This window comes from Myxine glutinosa, chromosome 6 (assembly GCF_964187855.1).
Source record: "Myxine glutinosa chromosome 6, kmMyxGlut1.1, whole genome shotgun sequence".
Lineage (NCBI taxonomy): Eukaryota > Metazoa > Chordata > Myxini > Myxiniformes > Myxinidae > Myxine > Myxine glutinosa.
In genome coordinates, this window is record NC_136266.1 from 120,573,550 (window position 1) to 120,600,132 (window position 26,583).

The following is a 26,583-nucleotide window of genomic DNA, read 5'->3' on the forward strand; positions in this document are numbered from 1 at the left end:
AACAAACGCATTCCATGATGACCATGCTGTTCTTTTTCCTATGCCGGTGAAACTGGATGTGGTGTCACACCCTGTCAGTGCATGAAAAGCAAGTATTGCATTGCACTTATCATTTCCCAGCGTCTGTGCCATGTGAGTTGCGTCTAGGTAACGGAACGATTTTCCCATTCCAAATGCTACAGTGAGCTGTGCACTGTGTCAAGCTTGTGAGCAAGACTGACTGCTAGTACGACTACATCTTTGTCAACAGTTCTAAGCAAGATGTTCTTGCAACCTTGCCTGGCCCCATCTGCTGCATGCAGCAGCATTCTTGTGTCTGCTTCCTCCTGTGTAGAAGGGGACAACCAGTCTGAGTCAATTGTCTCTGAACAACGCAGCTCTTCTCCGTGAGTCATGACCACTATACCAGGAAATGTTTCATTTGTCACTCGTTCACTCAGGAGATTAAAAAGTTCTGTCTTGTTACCGTCTTCCCGTAGGAATTGTAACCAGTTTCCAGGCAGCTTCTTGTTTCCTTCCACTCTTATCCGTATGCCCTTCCCTCTCTTCTTTCTTGTGGCGGCCTTCAGACTATCTGCTCTGTATACATCAAATACCACATCAACACGGCAAACAGAGCCTGTGAATTGCCTCCGTACATAGTTCATGAACTCTTTAGAATACCCATTGAATGTCTCTGATGTACCAGGCGTAATCACGTTGGCAATAGCTGCACCATCAATGATGACCATGTCTACTTCAGATGTAGTGTGGTCGGCATCATCACTATGTGGCACCAGATCTTCCAGGCACTGGAGCAAGTCTGACTTTTTGCCAAGTCTCATTTTCCCGTAGTCTGATATTGAAGGTGGAAATGACTGATTTTCATGCTGGAAAAAATCTTCCAGGTCAGCTCCACGTATTTGACTGGCAATGTACAATGTTGAAAACAAATTGCGGTCACGTTTCATGGACAGCAGCTGCTCCTGGGTGCGAGACTTTTCTTTCTCAGGACACCATCTGAACAAAGGCAAATTGTTCTTTGTTATTCTATCATTGAGTGCAGTTGTGCGCTCCACCAGCCGACTCTTAAAGAACTCGTTGTGTTGATTTTCACCAAGTAGTTTCATTTTGCGAACAGAATCAACAACAGATGAATCGACCACCTCTCGTGTGTCAAGGACCAAGAGATCTCCACTGGTGTCAGAGAAGGGGTTGCCCATAGTTTTCATTGTTAAAATCAGAGACTTCACATTCTTGAGGAATGCCACTTGTGTTCCTGAAAATATATAGTAATTGGGGGTTACACAACTGTCAAAATATTTAGTTTTACAAAACAAGTAATGCAATACAAAAACTAGCCAAATTTCATGGAGATACTTATAAGACCTACCTGGCTTGTCCTCGTGATGGTGTGGGTGTGATGCTGCTTCCTTCCTGTCCAGTTCACTTTGAAACTCACCAACCACCCAGGAAATCTCTGGTCCAGCCACCATCCACCTCAATAGTGCTGCTGGATTTTCGGTGAGACCATCTGCTCCCCCATCACCTTTCACACAGGCATTGTTCTGTTCATGGCTTTCGTCCAAAGACATCCTTGAGAATGGTCGGCATGTCTTGTTGACGGTGAACTTTCCCTTGCAAAAAGCTGCAAACACACCTGGTTGTTTGTCGCTAAGCACCACCATGTCCCGCAAGTGAATGGACACAGCTCTTGCATAGTTGTAGTGGTCAAGAGCATAGAAGAGCCATTCCAGCTGTGTCAAGGCATCCACATACAAAAGGAAATTGCCTTCATGAATAGATCTGTCCCAGACCAGTATATTCAACTGTGTTTCCAGCACAAGCTGCCAGAAATAGAATTGTGGACTTGCTTCTGCTCTGCATTTGCACCACTCTTCAAATGATACAGCATCAGTGTCTGCCTGGGATACTTGGTAGTTGGTATAAGATTCATGGAGAAGCTTGTGCAGTGTGCATGCAGTCACTTGATGTGCACGAGCAGTTCTCTTGACATGAGTCGCTTTCAAAAATGAGTCTGCAGTTCCTGGTGTAGCTATGTCAGCTTGCACTATTGCCGATGTCCAACCGCTGCCACCTAACAGATCACCAAGTGCCTTAAGCAGAGTCATCTTGATGTGCAGACCACCCAACATTACCAGAAATGAGCCTTCGCCATATGTTTCTGGCCACATCCACTGAATGTTTTTGGCAAGTTTGAACAATGGCTGATCACACGCTATGACTGGAATTTGTCCCGGATTGAGTATGGCTACAGCTTTTTTCACCACCTCCATTGAATGTCTTATCATTGCGATTGACTTTGAGTCATCAGGGAATAGAGGGAGAAGAGCACTGACTGCTGTGGGGCCATTATCAGTGGTCTCTGATGATTCTATTCTTGTAGCGTGATATGCACCCCATGACACATGTATATCCTTATCTGCATTTCTATCATCAACAACGTTGCTAATATGATCACACCACCTTTGCTCTTCTGCCACTGCTGCAGTCATTAGACTGCAGTCTGATTGCATGAGGCCACATACTTCTGGAACTGGCGGCCCGTTCTTCAGTGCAGAGACAGCAGGTGCCAGTGTGTAGCTTTCTGGTAGTTTTCGGACCTTCTTGCCAGATTTTGTTAAAGGTATGCGCATTTGCTCAGTCCCACAATTTTCAGTGTCAGGGTGCTGAAACAAGGAGATGCCCGTTCCATGGAAAGATCCATGCGCTCTTGTTGCTGTCGGGTCATGGTCAATGTTGTCGACTGCTGATGTTGTGAATACTCCAATTTGGAGTGCAGGTGGGCACACTGTTCCAATACTTTCAAAGTGGCTAATGGCAGAGTTTCCTAGATCTGCAGACATGCCTAGCACACGGTCGTATGAAACTGACAATCCAAGCCTATAAAGTGTATCAACTAGATCTCGAGATCTTGTCCTTGAGTGGATCAATGATCCGAGAAATAGTGGAAGTGGTGTCTCACGCTGTTCAGTATGTCTCGTTTCCAATGATGGTTGTTGTCGTCGACGCACACAGCTGTTATATGTCACAGACAAAGCTGGCTGTGACAAGTAGTTTTCTTGGTTTTGGATATCTGTCCCATACATGATCATTGTGACCAGCATCAGCAGTGAGTGAGGCACAGAATTTTCTTGACAATCCTCTTTGAATGAACCACTGAATGGTAAGCATTTCATTCTTAACATGTCTCTACGAACAAAGTTTGCAGCACGAGAGATGAACACTGCTTCACTGTCACCGTCGAGCTGGCACGAACTTCTTAGCGATTTACCAATATTTGCATTGGCGACAAGAAGCACATCGCGACCTTCATTGTGCGCTTCTAACTCAGGAAAGTAGCTTAGAACTTTATTTTTGAATCGTGTAGAGTGAACTACAGAGGATCCCTCTCCCAGCTGGTTAACTCTATCAGTATATAGTTTTTTCAATACAGATATTTTGAAAACAGGGGCAATGTTGTCATCCTCAAGAGCAGTTTGCATGTATGAAATAAGTTCAGCAAATGCAGTGTTATGAGCAATATTTGTGTTGCATTCGTCATGTGATGTTGTTGGTCTATCTCGATCTCTGTTATACAATGACACTAAGCATTGGCTGTGGTACTCAGCCTCTGTAGCGATTAAGTCTCCTTCACTGAGCTTTGCCAACAGACGCTCATCTTGGAGATTAATTGCACACTGTCACACTCGAGTGTCAAGGCCAAACGTCAAGGCTCTATGGAGAGGTAGGGCATCAGATGCGGGCTTCTCACAGATGAAACAATGGCTAACAGCATCACCAGTCCTGGAGACCTTTTGACGTTTGAATTTTTCCTTTTCACCAGAAGAGGAACTCTTGTCCGTTACACATATCTTCCGCTTAGCTGCACGTTTGAGTTCATTTTGGTTGAATTTAAGTCTGCATGTTTTATGAAATTTTGCTTTCCCACTTGAAAATGTTTTCTCCAGTCCATTACCATCGTCCATTCGAGTCAACTTAAGCTTTGGTGGCAAGCAACCGAGTTCGTTGAATGCTGATAAAGTTTGAACAATAGACGTATACCCAGCTCCTTGGAACCTTTCTGCAAAGTCTGCTGGGCACGTGAGTTTCTCACTGGTGCTTTCCTGGCAGATGAGACACTTATTCCAGTCCATCGGTGTATCGTCCTCATTCACAGACATGGTGATATCACTGCCAGCTTGAACTAGTTTGAAGACTTTCTTCATGATGATGAGCAGTAGATTAGATTAACACTCACAACAATCTGAAACAGACAGAAGCAATGATTATTAGAAACACAACCACACCAATTCAATAAATTATAGAAAATTATATTTCTTCAATATTGCAAGAATTCTGGATCTGATCTGCAAAAAAAACACCTTAATTAATCTACTTAATTATTTAAAACATGTTTTACTTATAACATATAATGATTAATAACAAATATAACAACTTATATCTAATAATTATGACTACTAACAATTTCTACTTCTAAACTTATAACTAATAATATAATATGATCCTTATCTTTAAAAAAAAAAAGTGATATTAAGGAATTTGTTCATTTTCTTTAATATTTTAACCATCAAAATACCTATATTGGTCCATATATCCATTAAATATATATTCTTAGGGCATATTTATAATTATTGTGTTTGAGTAAGTTACTACATATATAGCATGAACATGTATATTTTATGTTAATAGAGGTATTTTTGTCATTCACTTATCAGCAAAATCTCCTCGATGGCAGCCATTTTGGAAAATGGCCGCTACGGTGGACACAGGACAGATACAGAATGCCTCCAATCTTTAAAATGATCCCCATGATGTCTAGTATGAGTCTGCCAAGTTTCATGCTTTTATCATAAAGTGCACAATTAGTTCATTTTTTAGCACCTATCTGCTGGACTATTGAGGCTACAACACTCGCAGTGACTTGAAATGGATGGTGCTCATGAGGAGACGAGCTGCACCAAGGTGACTGAAGAGCTTCCAAGCTTTCCCACCGGATTGTGTGCAATCCAGGTTTTCCACAGTTTCAGTCCATATCTGTCATGCTGAGTCTAGAGATGACAACAGTTGTGTTGCCTGTCGGATTGCCTGTCTTTTCATACTCCTTTAGGAGGGATTCAGATTCTGGTGACCAACAATCGGTGTAGGATTTCCGAAAGCCTCTTGGTATGTTGCTTGTAGCTGTTATTTTAATGATTTGTCAGACCAGTTGGCTCTGCAGAAGTTCCATCAGGTGTGGGTTTGGATGAGATAGGAGTCACTTCACTTCCAGTCACTGTGTTTCCTCGAGTACAATAACATCATTGTTGTGTTGTCTTGCTCGTCTGGACAGGTTGTCACGCTTAGCGGGGTGATAGACCTTCAACATGAATCTGAAGTATTCGTACACTTTTCTCGAGACTACAAGAAGTCTTTAAAACAGCTGTTCACCACCATCTCTTATCCCCCATCCAAAACCTTGATCTTTTCTACCCCTGCTAATTCACCCCAGATACACTTTTTTTTGAAATTCCAACTTCTTTCCTGGAAGTCCTTGCAGTGTTGATATGTTTTATACCTCTCCCACCTCCCCCCAAGCCCTCCCTCTCCCACATTTCTCTCGATGTCCTTGCTCTCAAATGTTGTGTTTGTGTCCTTCCCCCTCTCTCCCCATCTTGTGTTCCGCTCCCCTTATTTTGTGTTTTATGTGTCGGTTGACTTTTTGTGATTGTTAGCTCTTTCTCGAGCCTCGATCTTGTATACAAAAAAAAAAATAATAATAATAAAAACAGATCGAAATATGAACTGGAGCGAAGTCGATGGTGCGACATCGCAAATCCACACCTTTCCCACCAAAAGCAAAGTTGAAAGATGGCAAAACGTTCCACCAGGAATGACCCAATATCAAATTTCGAGTGAAAAAAATTTTTCCCCCCATTTTGACCTGGGCTGTGATCCCAGGTCCCCCCACCCCCTTGGGCATAACCCGGAGGTCAAATCCAAAAACTTTGTTACTTATGTCATGCGTTCCCCAATTTGGATTGCATGTACAAAGGTTCATTGGAAAATGTTTTAAAATGTACCCGTAATTGCATTTTTTGCTATTTGAACTGCTGGCCCCAAACCCAAAAGTGATGCTGTTCCTGCACCCTCGTACCTCGTGGTGGTAATAACTCCCAAGTTTGGTGAATTTCTGCCCAACCTCTGGAGTCGATAACATGACAGATGCACAAAAAGTTGGAGCCGATAACATCTTCCCCATTTTTTTTTTTTTTCTTCAAAACGCATGGGGATAATGAACTAACTGAGGGCATTAACTATCCTACTCCACTTCGGATCATTTCACAGAGTAGATTATGGGTAGATTGTAAGATTGTACCCCAGCTGTCCAATGATCCACATCGTCACAAACTTAAACCCTAATCTGAAAAGAAAGACATATCAATTCTATGCATTAGCATGATACAGTAAAGTAGTATTTAAATCGTTGCAGAGCTTCAGGATTTCTGTGTCACCCTGTATATACATTTTCATTTGACGCTTCAGATTTAACGTTGGAGGTGAATTTTAAATGTTTCTGTATTTATATTTTTCTAAGGCTCATAGAGGCAGTGGCGGATTAACGTACGGGCACGCAGGGCTCGTGCCCAGGGGCGCCGGGCAGAGGCGCCATGAGAGTTATGCTATTGCATGGGGGCCCTGAGATAATGAGAAGCCTCCACGACTTATCATGGTTGACAATCTGTCAAGATGGACCCCACCCCTCCCCTCACCTCCCCACCCCCCTCCCCCCACTCAAGATTGGGGGTCTCACTTTGCTGACAAAACATGTCAGCTATTGAGCGGTGATAAACACAGTGCAAAGGGAATGCTCCATCTCAAGGAAAGAAAGCATTGTCACATAATAAATCAAATTAAAAAATGCTCCACCCCCCCGTGTGAATACACATAAACAATCTTAAGCTCCAGTTTCCCTACTTTATACATCGAGATATCTCCTACGTGTCCACGGGCCATGCTACATCTATACAATCCTGCCTATACTATGGTATTTCGTCATCTACCCCCACAAGCATAACAATATCGATATTGTTTCGCAAATCCATACTGCAATTTTTTGTACGATAACAAAACAACCCTTCATTAGTAAATGGGCTAACCCGTGCGCATGGCGGAACGTTGCGGTTTTTTTTCAAATCAAAGCACCTGTTTTGAGGATTAAACAAAACTACCCCAGTGGTGTTGAAAAGTGAAAAATAGGTCAACAAAAAGCGAAAAGGTTTGAAAATCATCCGGAATTAACTTTTTTTATTACACAAATGACAGATCCAGAAACTGAGCACACGCCTGCAAGTGCTGGGGTGTGTTCCATTACCAGTCAGCTTGTAGAGCTTTCATCACTTGTAGTACCTTCTCCCACCAAAACCAGGAGTGGCGCTACACGATGCCGAGGCAAACACGTGTTTGGCAAAATTGACCAGTTAATGTAATGTATGCTTTATTAACTCGATACAACATTGAATGGAGTCTATGTTTTAATGTATTTTCATGCATTCGTGTTTTGGGGAGGGGGGTGGGGGGAAAGAGGGGTTTTGGGCCTAAATATTTTTTTATGCCCATGGCCCCAAAAATCTTAATCTGCCTCTGCATATAGGAGCTCGTATGTAAATTACACATAGGAAAAATACATTAATAGAGAACCAACAAAGAATAGATTTGAACCTGGGTTCCCTGCATCAAGAGCCATCAGTTAATTTAGGAACACTACATGTGTCAACCTACAGTTGTAAGTTTGATCTAAAATTGAGTCAATAGAGGAAAATAATCTTGATTGATTGGGAGAGTTGTACAAAATATTCAAATTATTTTTGGGTTTTTTTTTCATATCCTGGACCCCCACAGAAAGGAGGCTCAGAAATGCTACTGTGGTGCAGCGACTTGTCGTGGTTACCTTGGTGGAGACAATCGTACCAGCGTGCGTTCGGCTGTAGGCAAGGGTCAACGAATTAAAGACAAGGACCGTGTTCGCAAGAAGGAGTCGGTAAAAACTTTGGCTTTGCATCTTTTATGACTTGACAATTGGAACTTCTTCTTTTTACAAATGCCAACTCTGAAGACAAATTGCAAATGCCATGTGTATCATCTGGATCAGTCAAGGTTCAAAAGAACCGCACATGACATGCCAATTTGATCAAATGAAATGTAATCCAAACGTGTTGCAACGAAGTAGCTTTTTTAAATTGATGTTTCCGTTACCAGGACTGGATGTTTAAGTAATACCAATATTTGTGTTATTTGAGACATGTAGTAAGTAAATCTTGCTGCTGCAGCACATTGAGATTATGCCAGGTTTTTTTTTTATCATACAGGTGTTGAGGACAATAGGACAAATTGCAGAAGATACGACAAAATGCAGAAAATAGGACAAAATGGAGAAGATTGTCATGGGGCCCGGAAGGCTAACTCCCGCTCTAGCAGGGAAATGGCCTTAAAATGCCTGTTGTATACAGGTGTCGAGGCTCAAGGAAGAGCACAACAACAGGGGGCAAAGCGTTAACAGACACATAGTTTGGCAAAGGGGAAACATGAAGACAAAACAACACAAGGAGAGAAGTTGCAGGTAAAATGGAGACATGTTTTCAGTAAACATGATAAAACTCAGAGGTCGTAATGTAAGACAGAGTCAGGTGTGTTGGTGAGCAGCAGACATACAGTCCTGGAGGGCAAAGTGCGAGACAACAGACTTCGCAAGATACTTAGACTAATGAGATAAGGGTTTCTTTCTGGTTGAACACGTGACCAAGAAGGGTAACGTTGGGCAGATACATGCGAACAGGAAGAGCAAGACAGGAATTGTGGCAATAAAATGCTGCAAGACCACCAACCTGCCTGCGGTTAGCAAGAAGCACATCTTGAGAGATATTAATGACATGGAGGGCCTTAATTTCCTCAGCTGAAAGGGGGGAATCAGCAGCACGAGTCCATATTGTGGAGCCAAACTATACGATACTACGCATAAAGGCCTGTTTTGCACTGTATACAAGTTGAGGATGGAAATGGAAAGACTTTACCCAATTGAGCATTGTGGGGTGGTGGGTGGCTTTGGAATTCAGCTTAGAGATGTTGTTTCCTCAACACTTGCTATACTGGATGATGAGGCCCAGGTACTCCAAGACACCACATCACCCAGATGCTGATGACTGAAATATATTCAGCGATTTGCTAGCCGGTCCTTATGCAAGGACAAAGTGAGAGTGTGAAGTTAAGTTCACCTTCTTGGAAAAATGATCTCAGTAATGAATAAGTGTTTTGGTGGTGAATTTCACGCCTTTCTATTTAAGACTAAATCGTTCATTAAACTTATCCATTCACCTTGGTCAATACTTACCTTAACTATGAGTGCACTACAATTTGTTTGAATTGAAATAAGCTAATAGCTACACATCTTATCATGTCTTATCATGTCTCTAATATAATTGTGTGAATAATGTGCTGTCACTATATCTTTCTGCTTAACTTGCTGTATTTACCTCCACTCGGTGGGGTCAACAGCTGGATGAGGAGCTAGAGCTGTCGCTGGAGTGCTTTGAGAGGCTGTCACGGCCCGAGCATGCTGTTGCACTACTGCGTCTCATGGTCCGCACTGATACGAGGCAGCAGCGGCTCACCTGCTTGCGATTATTGCAGGTAACATTCATACTCTTTGACCGGTTTTATGAGAAAGCAAGCAAAGTGTGTACTCGAGCATCATGGGTAATCAACTTTTGGAAGGAAGAAAATTCACGGAATAAAATAATTTTCGAAAGCAAATATGCATCAAACAGCTGGCAGGAATTTATTCTTCTTTAGTATTCACCAAACAATTACTGAACTGAAATTGAGAAATATCGGTGTTGGGTTATTGATCTGTCCTCATTGAATAACCCAGACTTGTAGCAAATTGTGTGGTGGATTAGAAATACTGGTTCAATTTATCAAGTAGAAATACACAGCAATCAGAGACGATACAGCACATTTCAATGCAAAGCGCCAAGTTTGGGTTTGCTCATTGCAATGCAAGTTTGGGTTTGCTCATTGCAATGCACGTTTGGGTTTGCTCATTGCAATGCAAGGTTGGGTTTACTCATTGCAATGCAAGTTTGGGTTTGCTCATTGCAATGCAAGTTTGGGGTTGCTGTGCATATACAGTAATACCCCGATTAACATCTCCCCCTTTTGCATCGTTTCGCAAATATGTTGTCACTCTGTTAACACCACTATCTGATTTGCGTCGCCTCAACCCACACTAAGGTCGCTGACAGCATAAATGTGCTGTGCTGTGGAGCAGTGGTTCTTAATCTTTTTCTCATCAGTGACAGGCAAAGGTCAGCGATAAATTACCACAAATTATGGTTTTTAGTGTCTACTTCAGCCGTCATAAATCTCTTATAACGTTTTACAGTAATATTTTGGTATTTTTTATAATTGCCTAGTTTAGCTGCCTCTGTCACCCACCTTCAAGTACAGATGAAGTGCTGGATGGAATGACTTGAAACATTGCTAGTAAAAAGAAAAATCCTACCACTTGCACTGTCGCACCATGTGACGTCATGGCGTCTAGGAGCAGATCAAACCTTAGGCTTGGTGGGTGGCAGGTTCTTCGCAAGTGTAAAAATACACATGGAAAGTGAAACTCGAACTGCTCGCTTTAAATTCACGAGCATACACAGTATGAAGGGGGAACTGTTCCCGATTGCTACATCAGTTATACTACTTGTGAATACTCTGAACAATCCATCTTTGGAGTTCCTACAAAAAAAAAACCTTGGAAAATTTAATGAAGATACACCAACATCCTCTTTCTCAAAATGTGAATTTCCATTATCCAATTGGCAAAATCTGGGCTCCCCAATTTTTGGGAATTAAAATTGCACTTTGTTCTGATAACCATACTCTTCGAGGAAGAATAGCTTATGTAATTGCTCTTTTACATGATTGTAATTGTTAGACACCAATTTCTGGCCTTGTCTTAACAGAACACAGAGTCACCAGCCTGTCTCAAGAACTTCATGGACTACCAAGGACTGCCACTGCTTTGGAGTTGGATGGTGGAGGTTGGCGACATCCACAGCATCTCATCCAGTGATGCGCATTTGCAAATGGAGGTTTGCTTTTTATGTGGCAATAATTTTGTATATTTTTTTAGCTGATGAATTTGGATGTTTAACAATATTTTATTAACTATTCATATTAGGTAGGCCGTTTAGCATTACAATTGGAGCATTTGTTCACAATGCTGGGTTCCCAGGTTCAAATTCCATCCACTGTTGAATTTTCCATTGTTTTTTAATGTCCGAGCAATTATTCTAAGAGTACACTGACGTCTCCTTATGTTTTTACCTACAGAACCTCTTGTAGAGGTTTGCGTTGTTGTTGTTGTTGGTGGTGGGGGTGGGGTTCTTGCTGGGTCTATTTTATTTTTAATTTTTTTTTTTCCAAAGTGCACCCATTGGTCGGACAGTTGCCGGACCACACCCACCCACATCCATCATTCGACTCCACCCACCATAGTACTGAGATGAAATGATATGGCTGCCATCTTGTTTCCTGGTGGGCCTAGCACATTAGGCCAATTTATAGGCCTCTAATGATTATACACTGTCAAGCTTTGTTGCGACAAATTTCCACTGGCTTTGTTTGGTTTGAGTGTTACATTATTCGTAAGGTTTATTCAAGCCCGAAGACGCCTCCCTAAAAAATAGGGTTACGTAATTTTTTATTTTTTTTATTTTTTTTGTATCCAAGATCGAGGCTCATGAAAAAGCGAACATTAATCACACAGAAAGACAAACAGACACAAAAACATATAACATCGGGAGCGGTAGACAAGATGGGGAGAGAGGGGGAAGGACACAAACACAACATTTGAGAGCAGGGACCGAGAGACATGGAGAGATCTGAGAGAGGGCGAGGGCTTTGGGGGGAGGGGGGGCATGGGGAGGGGGGGGGGGTGGGAGAGGTATAAAACATATGGACACGGCCAGGACTTCCAGGAAAGAAGTTGGAATTTCAAAGAAGGTGGATCTGGGGTGAATTAGCGGGGGTAGAAAAGATCAAGGTTTTGGATGGGGGAAGATGGTGGTGAACAGCTGTTTTAAAGACCTGGAGGGAGGAGTGGGATTGAAGGGAGTGAGGGAGTTTGTTCCAGAGGCGGGAGAAAAGCGGAATGAAAGAGTGAAGGTGAGCAGAGAGCCGAGATTTCGGCAGTTTAACCATCAGAGGGTTGCTGGCAGATCTTGTGCGACCTGTAGGAATATTTGGGGGACAGAGCACAGAGAGAGCTGGGGGTGCAAGGCCGGAGAGGAGTCGGTAGAAGACAGAAAGACCACCTACCTGCCTGCGGTGAGTGAGTGAAAGGCCCTCAGAGATAGCTTCATCGTTTGAGATTCCAATAATTCTGAAAGCTTTGGTTTCAACAGCGTGAAGCCGAGCTAGGTGTGAGGCAGGAGCACCGGCCCATAGGGGAGAACAGTATTCCATTGAGCTGCGGATGAAAGCCTTGTATGTGGTGAGGAGCTCAGGTGTGCCGAGGAAGGACTTCGCACGACGGAGGATGCCCAGTCGGCGACTGGCTTTGGAGGCCAGCTTGGAAATGTGGTTTTCCCAAGAAATATCATGGCAGATAGTGAGACCCAAAAGCTTGAGCGACAGAACTTCTTGGAGAGGATTTTTGAGAAAGTAGATGGGAGGGTTGTCCAGTCGATCTTTTCGGAGAGACATAGTAAGAGTGTGAGATTTGTTAGGATTGAAAGACATGTTCCACTTGTTTGACGAGTCTGTGATTTTGTCCAAGTCTTCAAAGAGTGAGGAGGCTGCAGGCTGCCGATCTGAGGGAAGAGGAATGGAGCGGCAGAGAGTGGAGTCATCAGCAAAGAGATAGAGAGGATTTTCAAGAGAGTCAGAGAGATCATTGCTGAAGACCAGAAAAAGCACAGGGCCCAGAACACTGCCTTGGGGAACTCCAGCCTGAACAGGAAGAGGAGATGAGAGAACCCCTTCAGGGCCACACGTTGACGACGACTAGAGAGGAAGTCAGCCAGCCATGCGTGGAGATTTCCATGGATACCAAAGGAGGAGAGTTTGGTGAGCAGAGCGGGGTGCCAGACCGTATCGAAGGCACGTGATATGTCGAGGGAGACAGCGCTAATTTCCTGTTTGGCATTGAGGACCTCCATCCATTGTTGAGACAGCAGAAGCAGCATGTCCAGAGTAGAGTGACCTGGTCTGAAACCAAATTGATGCTCAGAGATCAAGCCATTGGAGAAGAGGAAAGATTTCATATCCGAAGCAATGATGGATTCCATGACTTTGCTGATAATTGGGAGAAGGCTGATTGGTCTGTAGTTGCTAGGATCTGTTTTGCACCTTTTTTGTGCAAAGCGGTGATGTTGGCTGATTTCCAAGCAGATGGCAGTTGACCTTGAGCAAAAGAGAGGGTGAAGAGAACAGAGAGAGGGTGAGATAGAGCGGCAGAGCAGGATTTTAGGACCTGTTGGCTGATGCCGTCGGGTCCAGTTGCAGAATCAGAGTCGAGGGTTGACAGAAACTTTTCCACCTTGTCAGGAGGAAAGGACACGGAGTCCAGGAGCAGCTGGGTATGATGGGTACAGAGAGGGATGGGTTTGGGACACAAGATTTTGAGGCAAACACAGAGTTGAGGCATTCAGCTTTTTCACGTGCAGAGTCAGCTGTGTAGCCGTTTGAGGTAAGGGAGGGGATGGAGGGGGGAACAAACACCAGAAACGGATTTGACCAGACGCCACCAGGATTTGGAAGAGGGAGACAGATAAGAGAGTTCGGTCTTGAGAACGGAGAGATATTGTTTCCTGGCTCTCCTGAGGGTGGACACACACTTGTTTCGGGCTTTGTGAAAGGAAATGAGATTTCCTTCCGTTGGATTTGCTTTCCAGGAGACGAAGGCAAATTGTTTCTGGGCAACAGCCTCACCACAAGATTCCGTGTACCATGGACGGGAGGAAGGGTATGACAACTGAAGACGAGATGGGATAAATCTGTGCATGAGGGAGAGCAATTTACTTTGGAAGAATTCCCAGGATGAGTTGATGTCAGAGGTGGTAGAGATGGGAGACCAGTCCAGATGATTGATGGCTGCTTGAAGACCGTGCCAGTTGGCCTGAGTGAAATGCCAGACTCGTCGACGCTGAGCAGGCTCCCTGAGAATGGTCAGAGAGATGTCCACTTTAACAAGGACATGATCAGATGATCCGATTGGCGCAGAAGAAGAGCAGCAGACATTTTCAGGGAAGTTAGTCATAACCAAGTCCAGAAGAGAAGATGCTCCGTTGACTGAGATCCGGGTCGGGAAATTGACAGATTGTGTCAGTCCCAGTGAGTCGCAGAAGTCCTTTGCTGAGGATCCATGGCTGGTGAGGGAGGTACCCACACCCAGCCAACTGGCATGATGACAGTTGAAATCACCACATATGAGGAAGAGAGAGTTGGGATGAGTAGATAGAAGTTGGTCCATATTATCAGACAGCGAGATGTAGATGGAGTCATCACTGTTTGGTGGACGGTACAACACACATATGAACAAGAGGTGGGAGCGAAGGGGAAACCGTAGCCAGAGGTATTCTTGGGGGTGAGGTGGAGAGAGTTACAGTGCAGGGCGAGTGAGGAAGAGAGTTTTTGATAAAGATAGCAACCCCACCTCCAGGACGAGGCTCAGGTCTATCATACCGGAGGAGGGAGTAACCCAGGAGAGATACTAAGGAATCAGCTTTGTTTGGTGCCATTGTGGTGCCATTGTGGTGCCAATGGTGCCATTCGCGCATTTCCTGATGTTGCTGGATTTGAAAAGCTAATTCCGTTGCACTTGATGACAGTCCTGTACCTCGAATGACCACATACAGGTTTTTATGAACAAAACATGTTTATAGTCAGGTTCACTATATTAATAAATATAATTTCGTTCAAAAATTTGGGAGATTAGGAAACCTGTACAATTTTTGGAATCATCAGAGCATGGAGAATCTGAAAATCAATGTTGGCATTTGCACAGACACCTGCATGGCCGCCATTTTTGATTTTCAAAATGGCCGCCATAAAATACATATTTTGCGCTATCTCTGCTTCTAGTCAACCTAGAGACTTAATTAAATATGCTAATCCTATGTTTTCAGGGTCAAGGAATCCAATAAAGGCCTCAAATTAGTGCTCTGGATTATAGAAAAGCAACAAACAAAGGTAATTGAAAACCATTGTCTTTATATTTGTGATATAACTGTATTACATAATACAATATACATGATATTGCAAGTCCTTTGAAGTTATAGGTATGGGTTTATAAAGCAAGAAAGCAGCCTTGTTAGTATCAGATTGAACTATAAGTCCTATACACAGGATCTACTGGGTCTATACCGTTCAGGAATATGCTCTTACAAATCTTCATCACTGTCCTGAGTGTCATCTGGAAAGTCCTAAAAGTGAAGCAAGTGTTAGGATTGGAAGTCTAATGATCCCACCAATGGTTTTCTTGACCCAGAAAACATAGGATTAGCATATTTAAATAAGATTCTAGGATGACGAGAAGCCGAGATAGTGTAAATTATGTATTTTAGGGCGGCCATTTTGAAAATCCAAAATGGCGGCCATGCAGGTGTCTACGCAAATGCCAACATTAATTTTTGGATTCCTCATGCTCTAAATATTACAAAAATGTATAGCTTTACTAATCTCCAAAAATGTTGAACGAAAAAACATAGTGAACCTGACTTATTACCACAGAGAGAGTATGAGGGTGGAAACTTGCGAACTGAATACACCTCTGACATTTGTAAAGCCCGAGCCTAAATCTACTGTAATCTATATCCCCTATAGACGATAATAACATCATGAAGCATAGAAGAAAATACAATTCTAAATAATAGGGGAGCTTGGACACTGCCTTGCTTTGTGCCATTGGTAAACAGGAAATTATTCAGAAGTGCATCCACTTTCCCTCACGCGAGTATCCATGCCATCGTGGATGGATCTGATTATGCTGACCAACTTAGTGGGACAGCCGACCTTGAGCAATAGATTCCACAGGACATCTCTACTGACCAAATCAAACACCTTGTAAGGTCGGCGAAGACCATGGATATATCGCGATGTTGTTTTCTGCTTTTTTCCTGACGTTGACGAGTGGAGAACATCATATTGGTCGTGCCATGTCCAGCATGGGAGCTGCATTCATTGGCTTTCTGGAGTGATGCTGTTGATGATTGTTGATGGTATGTGATTAAGAATGATGCGGGGAAACATTTTCCCAGCAATAGAGATAGTAGGGCCGTGCCACAATAGTTGTTGACACAAGACCTTATCACCTTTGCATATGTACAGGGGAACAATCGTGACATCTTTGAAGACCTGGGGTACTGACTTGAACACTGGAAAACACAAAACACCTTTTTGGCATTTTCAAAACCCTTTTGTTTAGCAGTACTTGAGAAAATATTACAGCATTTTATGTCATCGCAGCCAATCAAATTTGCCACTCATAGACACTGCCCATGTTGTTGTTTCTCAAGACAGCATGTACAAGATGTCCGTGAACAATAATGATCAACAAGCGTTACGCTTCGGTCCCCCGTCGGTGAAGTGATGTGAGGTGACAAAGTGGAAGACGCAAGGCGGCCATCTTGGATTTTGACGTGGCGACCCAATTTTCAATAGCGTTCTTCCTTATGCGTAGATACACCCACACACCAGATTAGAAGTACGTAGTTCGTTTATTTTTCAAGATATTTCGCTCACAAGGTTCAGACATATATATGGTGGTGACCATCTTGGATTTTGACGTGGCGACCCAATTTTCAAAAGCGTTCTTCCTTATGCCTAGATACACCCACACACCAGATTAGAAGTTGGTACTTCGCTTATTTTTCAAGATATTCCGCTCACAAGGTTCCGCCAGACATACATGGCGGCGGCTATCTTGGATTTTGATGTGGCGACCCAATTTTCAATAGCGTTCTTCCTTATGCGTAGATACACCCACACACCAGATTAGAAGTACGTAGTTCGTTTATTTTTCAAGATATTTCGCTCACAAGGTTCAGACATATATATATGGTGGTGGCCATCTTGGATTTTGATGTGGCGACCCAATTTTCAATCGCGTTCTTCTTTTTGCCTAGATACACCCACACACCAGATTAGAAGTTGGTACTTCGCTTATTTTTCAAGATATTCCGCTCACAAGGTTCAGACATACATGGCGGCGCCCATCTTGGATTTTGACGTGGCGACCCAATTTTCAATAGCGTTCTTCCTTATGCCTAGATACACCCACACACCAGATTATAAGTTGGTACTTCGCTTATTTTTCAAGACATTCCGCTCACAAGGTTCAGATATACATACATGGACATATATAGTCATATATATAGACATATACATACATAGTCAGACATACATGGCATCAGACATACATGGTGGTGGCCATCTTGGATTTTGACGTGGGTTGCACCCACACACCAAATTAGAATTCGGTCCTTCGCTTATGCATGCACGTACGTATGCACGCACGTCCGCACGGACGCACACATGGAAGGAGGGGAAAACCATAGTCCCCCTTTCACTCCGCGGTACGACGGGGGACAAAAAAAAAAAGGTTTGTGAAATGCAAGGATGTATGCATGTGTATTGTTTAAATTCGTTTTTGAAGCTATTGGATTAAAATAAGCCAACGTGAGGAAAACCAGGTTGGCAAGAAACAGCAAAATGAATTAAATAATGCTGTCACAATGCAAAGTAAGGAAAAATCGTTGATGGATATGCCCCCACCCACGTCAGATGTTAACCCAATGTTTGTTTAATCTTAATAAAAAGGTCACATGAAAAAAAATTAAGGTCCTATGAGAGAGAAAAGAGAGATAAGTAGAAGAGAGAACATCGGTTGCTTCTTACTCAAGTTATGGTCTGCAAAGTGATTTCAAAAGGTCACATGACCTTTGACATGTTGAACCCAAACCTTAATCAGTTCATCTTTGTATTTGAGCCCATACTTGTCAAGTTTGGTTGAAATCCATTCCGTGGTTCTCAAGTTATTGTGGTTATGAAATTATTCTCAAATAAAGGGTATATGCCATTTGACCTTTGATCTTTGAAACGCAAAATGTGACCAGTTCATATTTGTATTACAGTCTGTATTCGTGAGAAATTTGGTGAGAAACTCTAAAGTGGGTTCACAAGTTATCGTGGTCACAAAAAAAAAAAACGATAACAGATAGATGGATAGCTGAACACATATTGCCTCTGGCCTTCGGCTGTGGAGGCATTATAAGTGGAAAATACACCTCTCTCTCCCACTAATATTGAGAAGGTCTGAGTGAACCTTAACAACTCTACAATGGGACTTGATGCCATTGGCACTTTGACCCTCAAGAACTGTGCTTCAGCCCTATCCTTTCATCTTTCCTCACTCTTCACCCAGACTCTCGCAGATAGTGTCCTACCTTAATCTTGAAGGATTGTAAATGTCACTCATTCCTAATCATAAGAAGAGTTAGTTACAAGTCTAATCCACTAAACTACAAACCAGTCAGCATTCTCTCCATCTTAAGCAAAGTGATATAATCTATAATTGCTGCAGACCTCAGGCCTCATCTTTTCTCCACCTATCCAATATCTGATCAGCAGTTCAGTTTCCACCCAGATTATTCTACCAAAGGACACACGTTCAGCCTTTAATACAACAATAAGATGTCAGTGCATTTATCTGCACATTTCTTGAGCTTTCAACATTTCTTTCTTTGCAGACGACTCCACCCTATGCAGACAGTATACCACATTTCTGAGAGGTAGGCTGCTGCAATAACAATCACTGCAGATCTGGAAGGAAGAAAAATTGTTTGTCAGCTAACTCGAATGTATCTTTCAACGTAGGGAAATCCCATGATGCTCCAACTCTATCGCTCCACAGGGTCCAGCTTTCAATTGCCTTAGTCGACTTTGGTGGCCAACATCTGGAACAACTGCTGTCCCTAAAACTCTTGGGCATCATAATCTGTCTTGATAAAACCACACCCCCAAACTGCAATCTAATACTGGCTGATGCCTTGGTATTCTCCAGAGAGCAAAGCCCAATTTGAGCCGCTCAGAGCTGAAGTACAAGGCCTTCATCTGAACTATCAAGGAGTGTCGGTACCCATTCTGTCCAGCTGTTTCCAATTTTGCTGCCAAAGAGATGCTCGGGTGAAAGGCTCTCCGTGTTATTGGCATTTCTCAGTCGGAATCTGTCTCCCATACTTTGATTTGAACACAAGACATGCAGCTTGTGTATTCTCAAATTTCTATCATTTCACTTGTGGCCTTGCTCACTGACCCTGTCTGTCCAGTGGCCCTCCTGTCTTTCTCGAGTGAAACCCAGCATCACCTCATGCTGTCTCGCATACAAATTCCTTTTCTATTCTACTCTCTATAAACCTCACTTTCCCTCTCCACCTCTTCACTTTCATTTTTTGTCTACAAAGTCGAGGCATGTGCAAGAGCTAGAACACAGAACAGACCAGAAAGCAACAGCACAAGAACAGCAGGAAGGGAGAGGGGAAACACCAACAGCAGGGCCAAGGGATAAAATAGACTGAGATTGACAAACGAGGGATGTTTGCAAAGATGAGGGGTGGGGGAGAATGCAGGATGAAAAGATGGATAGGGAGGCAAACTCTTATGAAAGAAAAAAAACTGGAAGCTTGAGGGGGTGTGTACAAATTTTTCTGAACCTGTTTAAAAAGAGTATAGGAGAAAAACTACCAACAACAAATGAGTTCATGGACACCTTGACCCATGCTGTCTTGAGAAACAACAACATGGGCAGTGTCTATGAGCGGCAAATTTGAGTGTAGTGTCTGAGTGGCAGTGTCTATGAGTCCTCTACTTCCTTCTACATTCATTTCCATCACTCTTCTCAACCAGTCACTTTCATCCTTCCTCAACACATGACCAAACCATCTCAACCTGTTCCTCTTCACAGCATCAATCACAGCCTCTATTCTCATCATCTTTCGCAATTCATCATTTGTCTTCCTCTCTCTCAATGATACTCCGCACATCCACCGAACCATTCGCATTTCCACTCTTTCCAGCCTTCGTTGCTGCTCTACGTTCATTACCCATGTCTCGCTCCCATAAATCATAACACTTCTCACACATGCAGCATACACCTTTCCCTTCAGCTTCAACGACACCCCCCTCCTCATCAGCATGCCACTCAGTTCCCGAAACTTCTTCCATGCACATCTCACTCTTGCAACCGTTGCCGAGTCTGATCCACCTTCTCCATTCAGCATGTCTCCGAGGTAGCAAAATGTTTTCACACCTTCCAGCTTCACGCCGTCTCCCAGATCCAACTCAACATTTCCTCCATCTGCAGCTCCCTCTGTGCACACCGTACATTTGAATGTAGCTGCCACACTGGTTAATGACCCTCTCAGACCACTACATTTTTGATGAACCCACTCAGTGCACATTGTACATTGAATGGAGTTCACTCCGACACCCTTCCTGCACACAGCACATGGCCACTTCCCAGTTCTTTCCACCTCATCACATGCTTTACCACTTGCCATCACCTTCGTCTTTCCTATATTCACCATCAGACCTTTTGTCTCCATACATTCCTTCCACTTGTTCATCTTTTCCTTCAGTCCATCCATACTTTCCGCAATCAACACCAGATCATCTGCATACAACAACTCCCATGGTAAACCCTCCTTTACGTTCTGAGCCAGCACCTCCATCACAGCTACAAATAGTAGTGGACTTAGTACCGACCCCTGATGCACTCACACCTTCACCTCAAACTCACCACTGTTTTTGTCCTTAGAGCTGTGCGCGCTCTTTTGTACATTGCCATCACTACTCTGATCAACCATTCCTCCACTCATAACTTCCTCAATGCCCATGTCAATACTTCGTGTGGAACCCTATCGAATGCTTTCTCCAGATCAACAAACCCAAGAAACAACTTCTTCCTCTTCTCGTTGTACTTCTCCTGCAACTGCCTCACAATAAAGAGCGCGTCTGTCGTTCCTCTTCCTGGCATAAATCCAAACTGCATTTCGTTGATCTTCACCTTCTTCCTTATCCTCCTCTCCAACACCCTTTCCAATACCTTCATTCCATGCTCCAATAACTTTATCGCTCGGTACGAGCCACACTCCAGAGGGTCACCTTTCCCCTTGTATAGAGGGACGAGGGTACTCAGTTCCCAATCCACTGGAATGCGGCCTTCTTTCACCACCAGATTACAGATCTCTGTCATTCTCTTCACACCCCAACTTCCTGCTGCCTTCAACATATCTATCAACATACAACATATCTTCAACAATTTTTCAGAATCATTGGAATCTCCCGCGATGAAGCTACCTCCAAGGGCCTTTCACTCACTCACCGCAGGCAGGTTGGTGGTCTTTCCGTCTTCTACCGACTCCTCTCTGGCCTTGCCCCCCCCCCCCCCCCAAGCTCTCCTTGGTCTCTGTCCCCCAAATATTCCTACAGGTCGCACAAGATCTGCCTGCAACCCTCTTATGGTTAAACTGCCAAAATCAAGACTCTCTGCTCACCTTCACTTCTTCATTCCTCTTTTCTCCCGCCTCTGGAACAAACTCCCTCACTCTCTTCAATCCCACTCCACCCTCCAGGTCTTTAAAACAGCTGTTCACCACCATCTCTTATATTCCCCCATCCAAAACCTTGATCTTTTCTACCACCGCTAATTTCACCCCAAATCCACTTTTTTGAAATACCAACTTCTGTCCTGGAAGTCCTTGGTGTCCTTGTGTTTTATAGTTCTCCCACCCCCCCCCCCCCCCTTACCACGCCTCCTCCCCCCAAGCCCTCTCCCTCCCACACATCTCCCTGCTCTTAAATGTTGTGTCTGTGTGCCTCCCCTTCTCTCCCCATCTTGTCTTCCGCTCCCTCTTTTTATATATTTTGTTTGTCTGGTTGATTTGTTTGTGAAATAAATGTTAGCTCTTTCACGAGCCTCGATTCAGTATCCAAAAAAAAAAAATCACCCACAACTCCCGTCGGCCCTCCCGCTTTTCCACTCTTCATTGTTTTTATCGCTTCCTCAACTTCCTTCTCAGTAATCTTCTCTGTCGGTCCTAAAACTGGGTTACTCTCTATGTTGTCATCCCATTCATTCTCTGTATTCAACAGCATTTCCATATATCTTTTCCATCTTCCTTTAATTCTATCTGGGTCCACAACGATTTGTCCCACTTCATCCTTCAAGCAACTCACCCCCATCACATCACACCTCTCTTTCGCTATCTGCTTTGCAATCCTGAATACCGCTCTCTGACCCTCTTCCGAATCCAAGCTTTCTCCGAACATTTTCCTACATGTCTCCTGCGCCTTTGCTACCTCTTTCTTTGCAGCCTTCTTGGCTGCCTTATAACTTTCATGCTCTGCTTTTTCTGCTCCCGTACCGTTCGCCTTCTGCCACTCCTTGAACTTCTTCCTCTTTCCAACTTCCTCATCCCACCACCATGTTTCCGAGTGCCTCGGTGGTCCTTTTGTCCATCCACATACCTTACCAACGGCTCCCAACAGACTATCTTTCATTGACATCCAACCACGTTCAAGCTCAACCACATCATCCTCTACCCTACTCAGCCTCTCTTTTAATGCCTCCCTTACTGTCACCTCTTTCAACCTCCACACCTTCATTCTCAGTTGGTACTTCACCCACCGAGCTCTCCTCGCACCTTTCACCCTTATGTCGCAGACAACCAAGTGGTGCTGTGAAACAGCCTCCTCCCCCGGGATCACTTTTGTGTCCCGGAGGTGCCCCCTATCTCGCCTACGCACCATCAGGTAGTCAACGGTTGTCGTCGACCCACCGGACGTGTATGTAACAAGCTTATTATCCTCTTTCTGGAACTGAGTATTACAAATCAACAAATCAGCTCCATCAGCAAACTCCAAAATCCTTTCACCTTCTCCATTTCTCACACCATATCCGTAACCCCCATGAACTCCCTCAAAACCGTCCATACTCCTTCCCACATGTCCATTTAGGTCTCCTCCTACCACAACAACTTCCTCATCTTTCACGTTTTCCATCAGCTTCTCTATCGCACACCAGAACTTGTCCTTCTCTTCATCACTCCGACCAACCTGCAGAGCATATCCCGAGATGACGTTCACCTAGAGCTTTCCAATCATCATTTTCACCATCATCAACCTATCACTCACTCTAGTCACACTCACCACACTGTCTACAAACTCCTCAGAAAACAGGACACCAACACCATTCACGCCCTCCGGGCACCCTTGCCACACAAACTTGTATTATTGTCCCTGCCTACCCTTCACCATTCTCACACCACTTCCCTTCCATCTCATCTCTTGCACACAACATATGTCCACTCTTCTTCTTATCAATACTTCCACCACTTCTCCTGATCTCCCTGTCATTGTCCCTACATTCCATGTCCCAAACCTCAGAAACCGATCTCCACTTCGGGCTGTACCCTGCCCATATGTAGTTGTAATTGTCATGCTTCTCTTTTTGAGGCAATGTTTTATGGCCGGATGCCCTTCCTGACGCCAACCCTCTTAGTCGCCTCTTTCGACACGCAGGGATACGGTGTACCTATTCTAACCAGGGTACACACCGGGATAATCAGGTTTCAATCGGGAGAGATCAATCAGGTTTGAGCAAAGGCCCCGGATGTTTGAGTCCATACCGTTAATGAAGAGAGAGGGGGAGCATCGGGTGCAGGGCAGGGGAGGGGAGGAGTGGGGTCAGATGAAGGATGAGAGGGGGAGGTAGGGAAAGCTGTTGATGTTTCAGAGATTAGCAATGGTACCCGCCCTATGGGCGGGGCTTTCATTGGGAGGCCCAAATGAAAAGGTAAAATATCAGAAATTGAAGGCTTTTTTCATTTTAAACGATTCATGTAATCATCCATTAAATGATGTCACACGCAAATCATCAAAATAAAAACAGTATCTTTAGAATTTCAATAAAAGCCACATCACTGTTCATATCTGTAAATATTATTCCATTGTGTTTCAAATCGTGATCGATACACCATGATCGTGATCGTGAATATTGATCGATATAATCGTGTTCACAATCACTATGTAGGATGTACTCCCGATACGTGTTTCCTTCATTGTAAAAACTACCAAATCAACAGTTAAAAGAATTTTGAGCCGATAGGTGTTATGGCCTTGGCAAGATCGATGGAGACAGCGATCTGTTGGCGTATATACCGCCCAACCCGCCCAAATAGCTATGTGGAATTCTCTCATGTAGAGATTAAACGTCGTTTGAACTTTGGCCGATGTCATTATCTACTTTTAATGATGTTTATATACGAATGATGTTTAATGATGTTTATATTGGTTTTGGGTCGTCCTTTTTCCGCATATCTTGTGGGATTGTGAGTTGGAGAGATGGCCGTGATGGCGGGGAGGGGGTTGGAATTCTCTCAAGCAGGGATTCAACCTGCGTCCTGATAAACGGTTTTTGTCCGAGGTCACCGAGTCCGATCGGTGCAGCTGTGCCGCGATCGGTGCAGCCGTTTGTGCGGCACCCGGGAAAACAACATCGTCACGATGAAAACATCGTCAAAGTGAACGTTATGCGAACAATGTGATGTGGGAGTTCTAACAAGACTACACAGAAGAGATACAAGAAAGGGAAGGATGAGGAGGACAAAAGGTTTGATGGTAATGGGATGAGGCACAGTGAGGGGTTGTTTGAGGGGGGGGGGTCAGAGGAAAGCAGAAGGTTGGAGGAGGTGGAGGTACGAGATAGAATGGAGACGAAGTGGGGAGGAGGCAGCTTTGAGGAGGAGGGGGAGGGGGGAGAATTGGAGAGGGATGGTCGGGGGGGAGATTTGAAGGGGGGCGGCAAAGTGTGAGATTTGGAGGGGATGTGTGAGGGGTGAGGGGGGAGTTTAGGAGGGGAGGGGCAAGGGGGGAGATTTGAAGGGGAGGGGTGAGGAGGGAGATTTGAAAGGGAGGGGGGAGGAGGGAGTTTAGGAGGGGAGGTGTGAGGGGGAGTTTAGAAAGTGGATGATCAATGAAAAACGAACAACATTTATAACAAATTGGGTTTATTGTGATTTTCAAGTTAGAGATCCGTTTAAGAACGATAGAGGAGGGATGGAATGAAGGTGAGTTTGTAGCATGTAGGGAGGAAGAATTGTAAGAGATTGATTAATTTTTTTGGAAGTGGAATGAGTTGAAGAGGAAATTGAAAAAAGCCTTTTATATAAGAAGAAAAATAGTGTGTTGTAATATACCACTGAATAAAACATTTCAGAGTTAACAAGGGGAGATGTAGAAAATAGGGCAAAATGGAGAAGATTATCATGGGGCCCGCAAGGCTAACCTCCGCTCTAGCAGGGAAAATGGCCGTAAAATGCTTGTTGTTGTTGTTTTTTGTTGTTGTTGTTGATCTTCCTCAAAGCTCAGGTCAATCGGATCAAAATTTATGATTTTTCAGATGAAAATTGATATTAGAAGTTTCAACCTTGCGTTGACCTTTTGACCTCAAACATAGTTGGTTTCCCAATTCACTAATGCACGATGTAATTTCTGTTAAACTTTCAAGTTAATAGGATGAAAAGTCATGATTCTTCAGATGAAAATTGATGATTTTAGAAGTTTGACTTTGAGTTGACCTTTGACCTTTTGACCTTAAAAATAGTTTGTTTCCCAAAAGGATTGCTTTAAATTATTTCTCTTATTCTTTACTGGTATTATATATCACTTGAATGAGGCTTCTGTAGCCAAACAGGTGTTATTTTCCTTGATGCTCCTGATAAAAGGCTGTATCAGCTCGGATGGCAAATAAGAGGGAAATAACATCTCCAGTTGAAGCAACCAATAGGAAAACACTGAATGGAGATTGGTTTCATGATGGAAAAAAGGGCCGAACAAGAAATGCAAAGTGATCCTCGAACATCCCCATTGGTGGTATCAATGGGGAAAAAAAACGATGGGGAAAAATCTTTTTCCGTGATCAGCTTTTTCCATTCCACTCCCTTTTCCAGGTGGTGTTTTTGCTTCTGGCAAGGTGTCACAGTCACCCTCCCTACTCGCAAAGCCAGTGAGGGTTGTCAGTTTAGTTGCCGCCAACTCGACCATGTGGCAAGTAGCAATGGGTTTAATGTTACCAGTGGCAGTCCCAAAAGACTGCCTTGAGCCAAAAGTACCTGCTGTATCTTTTCAGTTTTCAATGCATCTGCTGTATCTATGCAGCTTTTCAAGTATCTACTTTGTATGTGCTCTTTAACACAATTGGTCGTTGAGAGATTAATTTTTATAAGATGGACTTCTTATTTATTCATTTATTTTTTGATGTTTATCAAAATATCTCCCAAAGGTCTCGTCCTGATGGAAATCTGCTATGTTTGTGGCAATAAAACAAAGAAACAGGAAAAAAGTTTTTTGGTTTCTTTTGCATAATATGATCAACATAAATATAGTTGAAACACTGTTTGAGGCACGAGCTTCTGCACATTGTAGTAAACATTTGCCTGGAAGGCATTAAACAACCATTCACATTTCACCAACAAGAGCATGTTGCTTTTT

At 43.5% G+C, this 26,583-nt stretch overlaps 1 protein-coding gene across 6 annotated transcripts in view; it reads left to right on the forward strand.

The window, feature by feature from the left end:
* Positions 1-26,583, forward strand: part of LOC137414106 (uncharacterized) — a 150,814-nt gene that overhangs the window by 67,391 nt on the left and 56,840 nt on the right. For all 6 annotated transcript variants that reach the window (XM_078780440.1, XM_078780438.1, XM_078780441.1 and 3 more), the window contains 3 exons: positions 7,882-8,020; positions 9,532-9,666; positions 10,995-11,123. In XM_078780440.1, the coding sequence (XP_078636566.1) occupies positions 7,882-8,020; positions 9,532-9,666; positions 10,995-11,123 (403 nt within the window). The remainder of the gene's footprint in view (positions 1-7,881; positions 8,021-9,531; positions 9,667-10,994; positions 11,124-26,583) is intronic.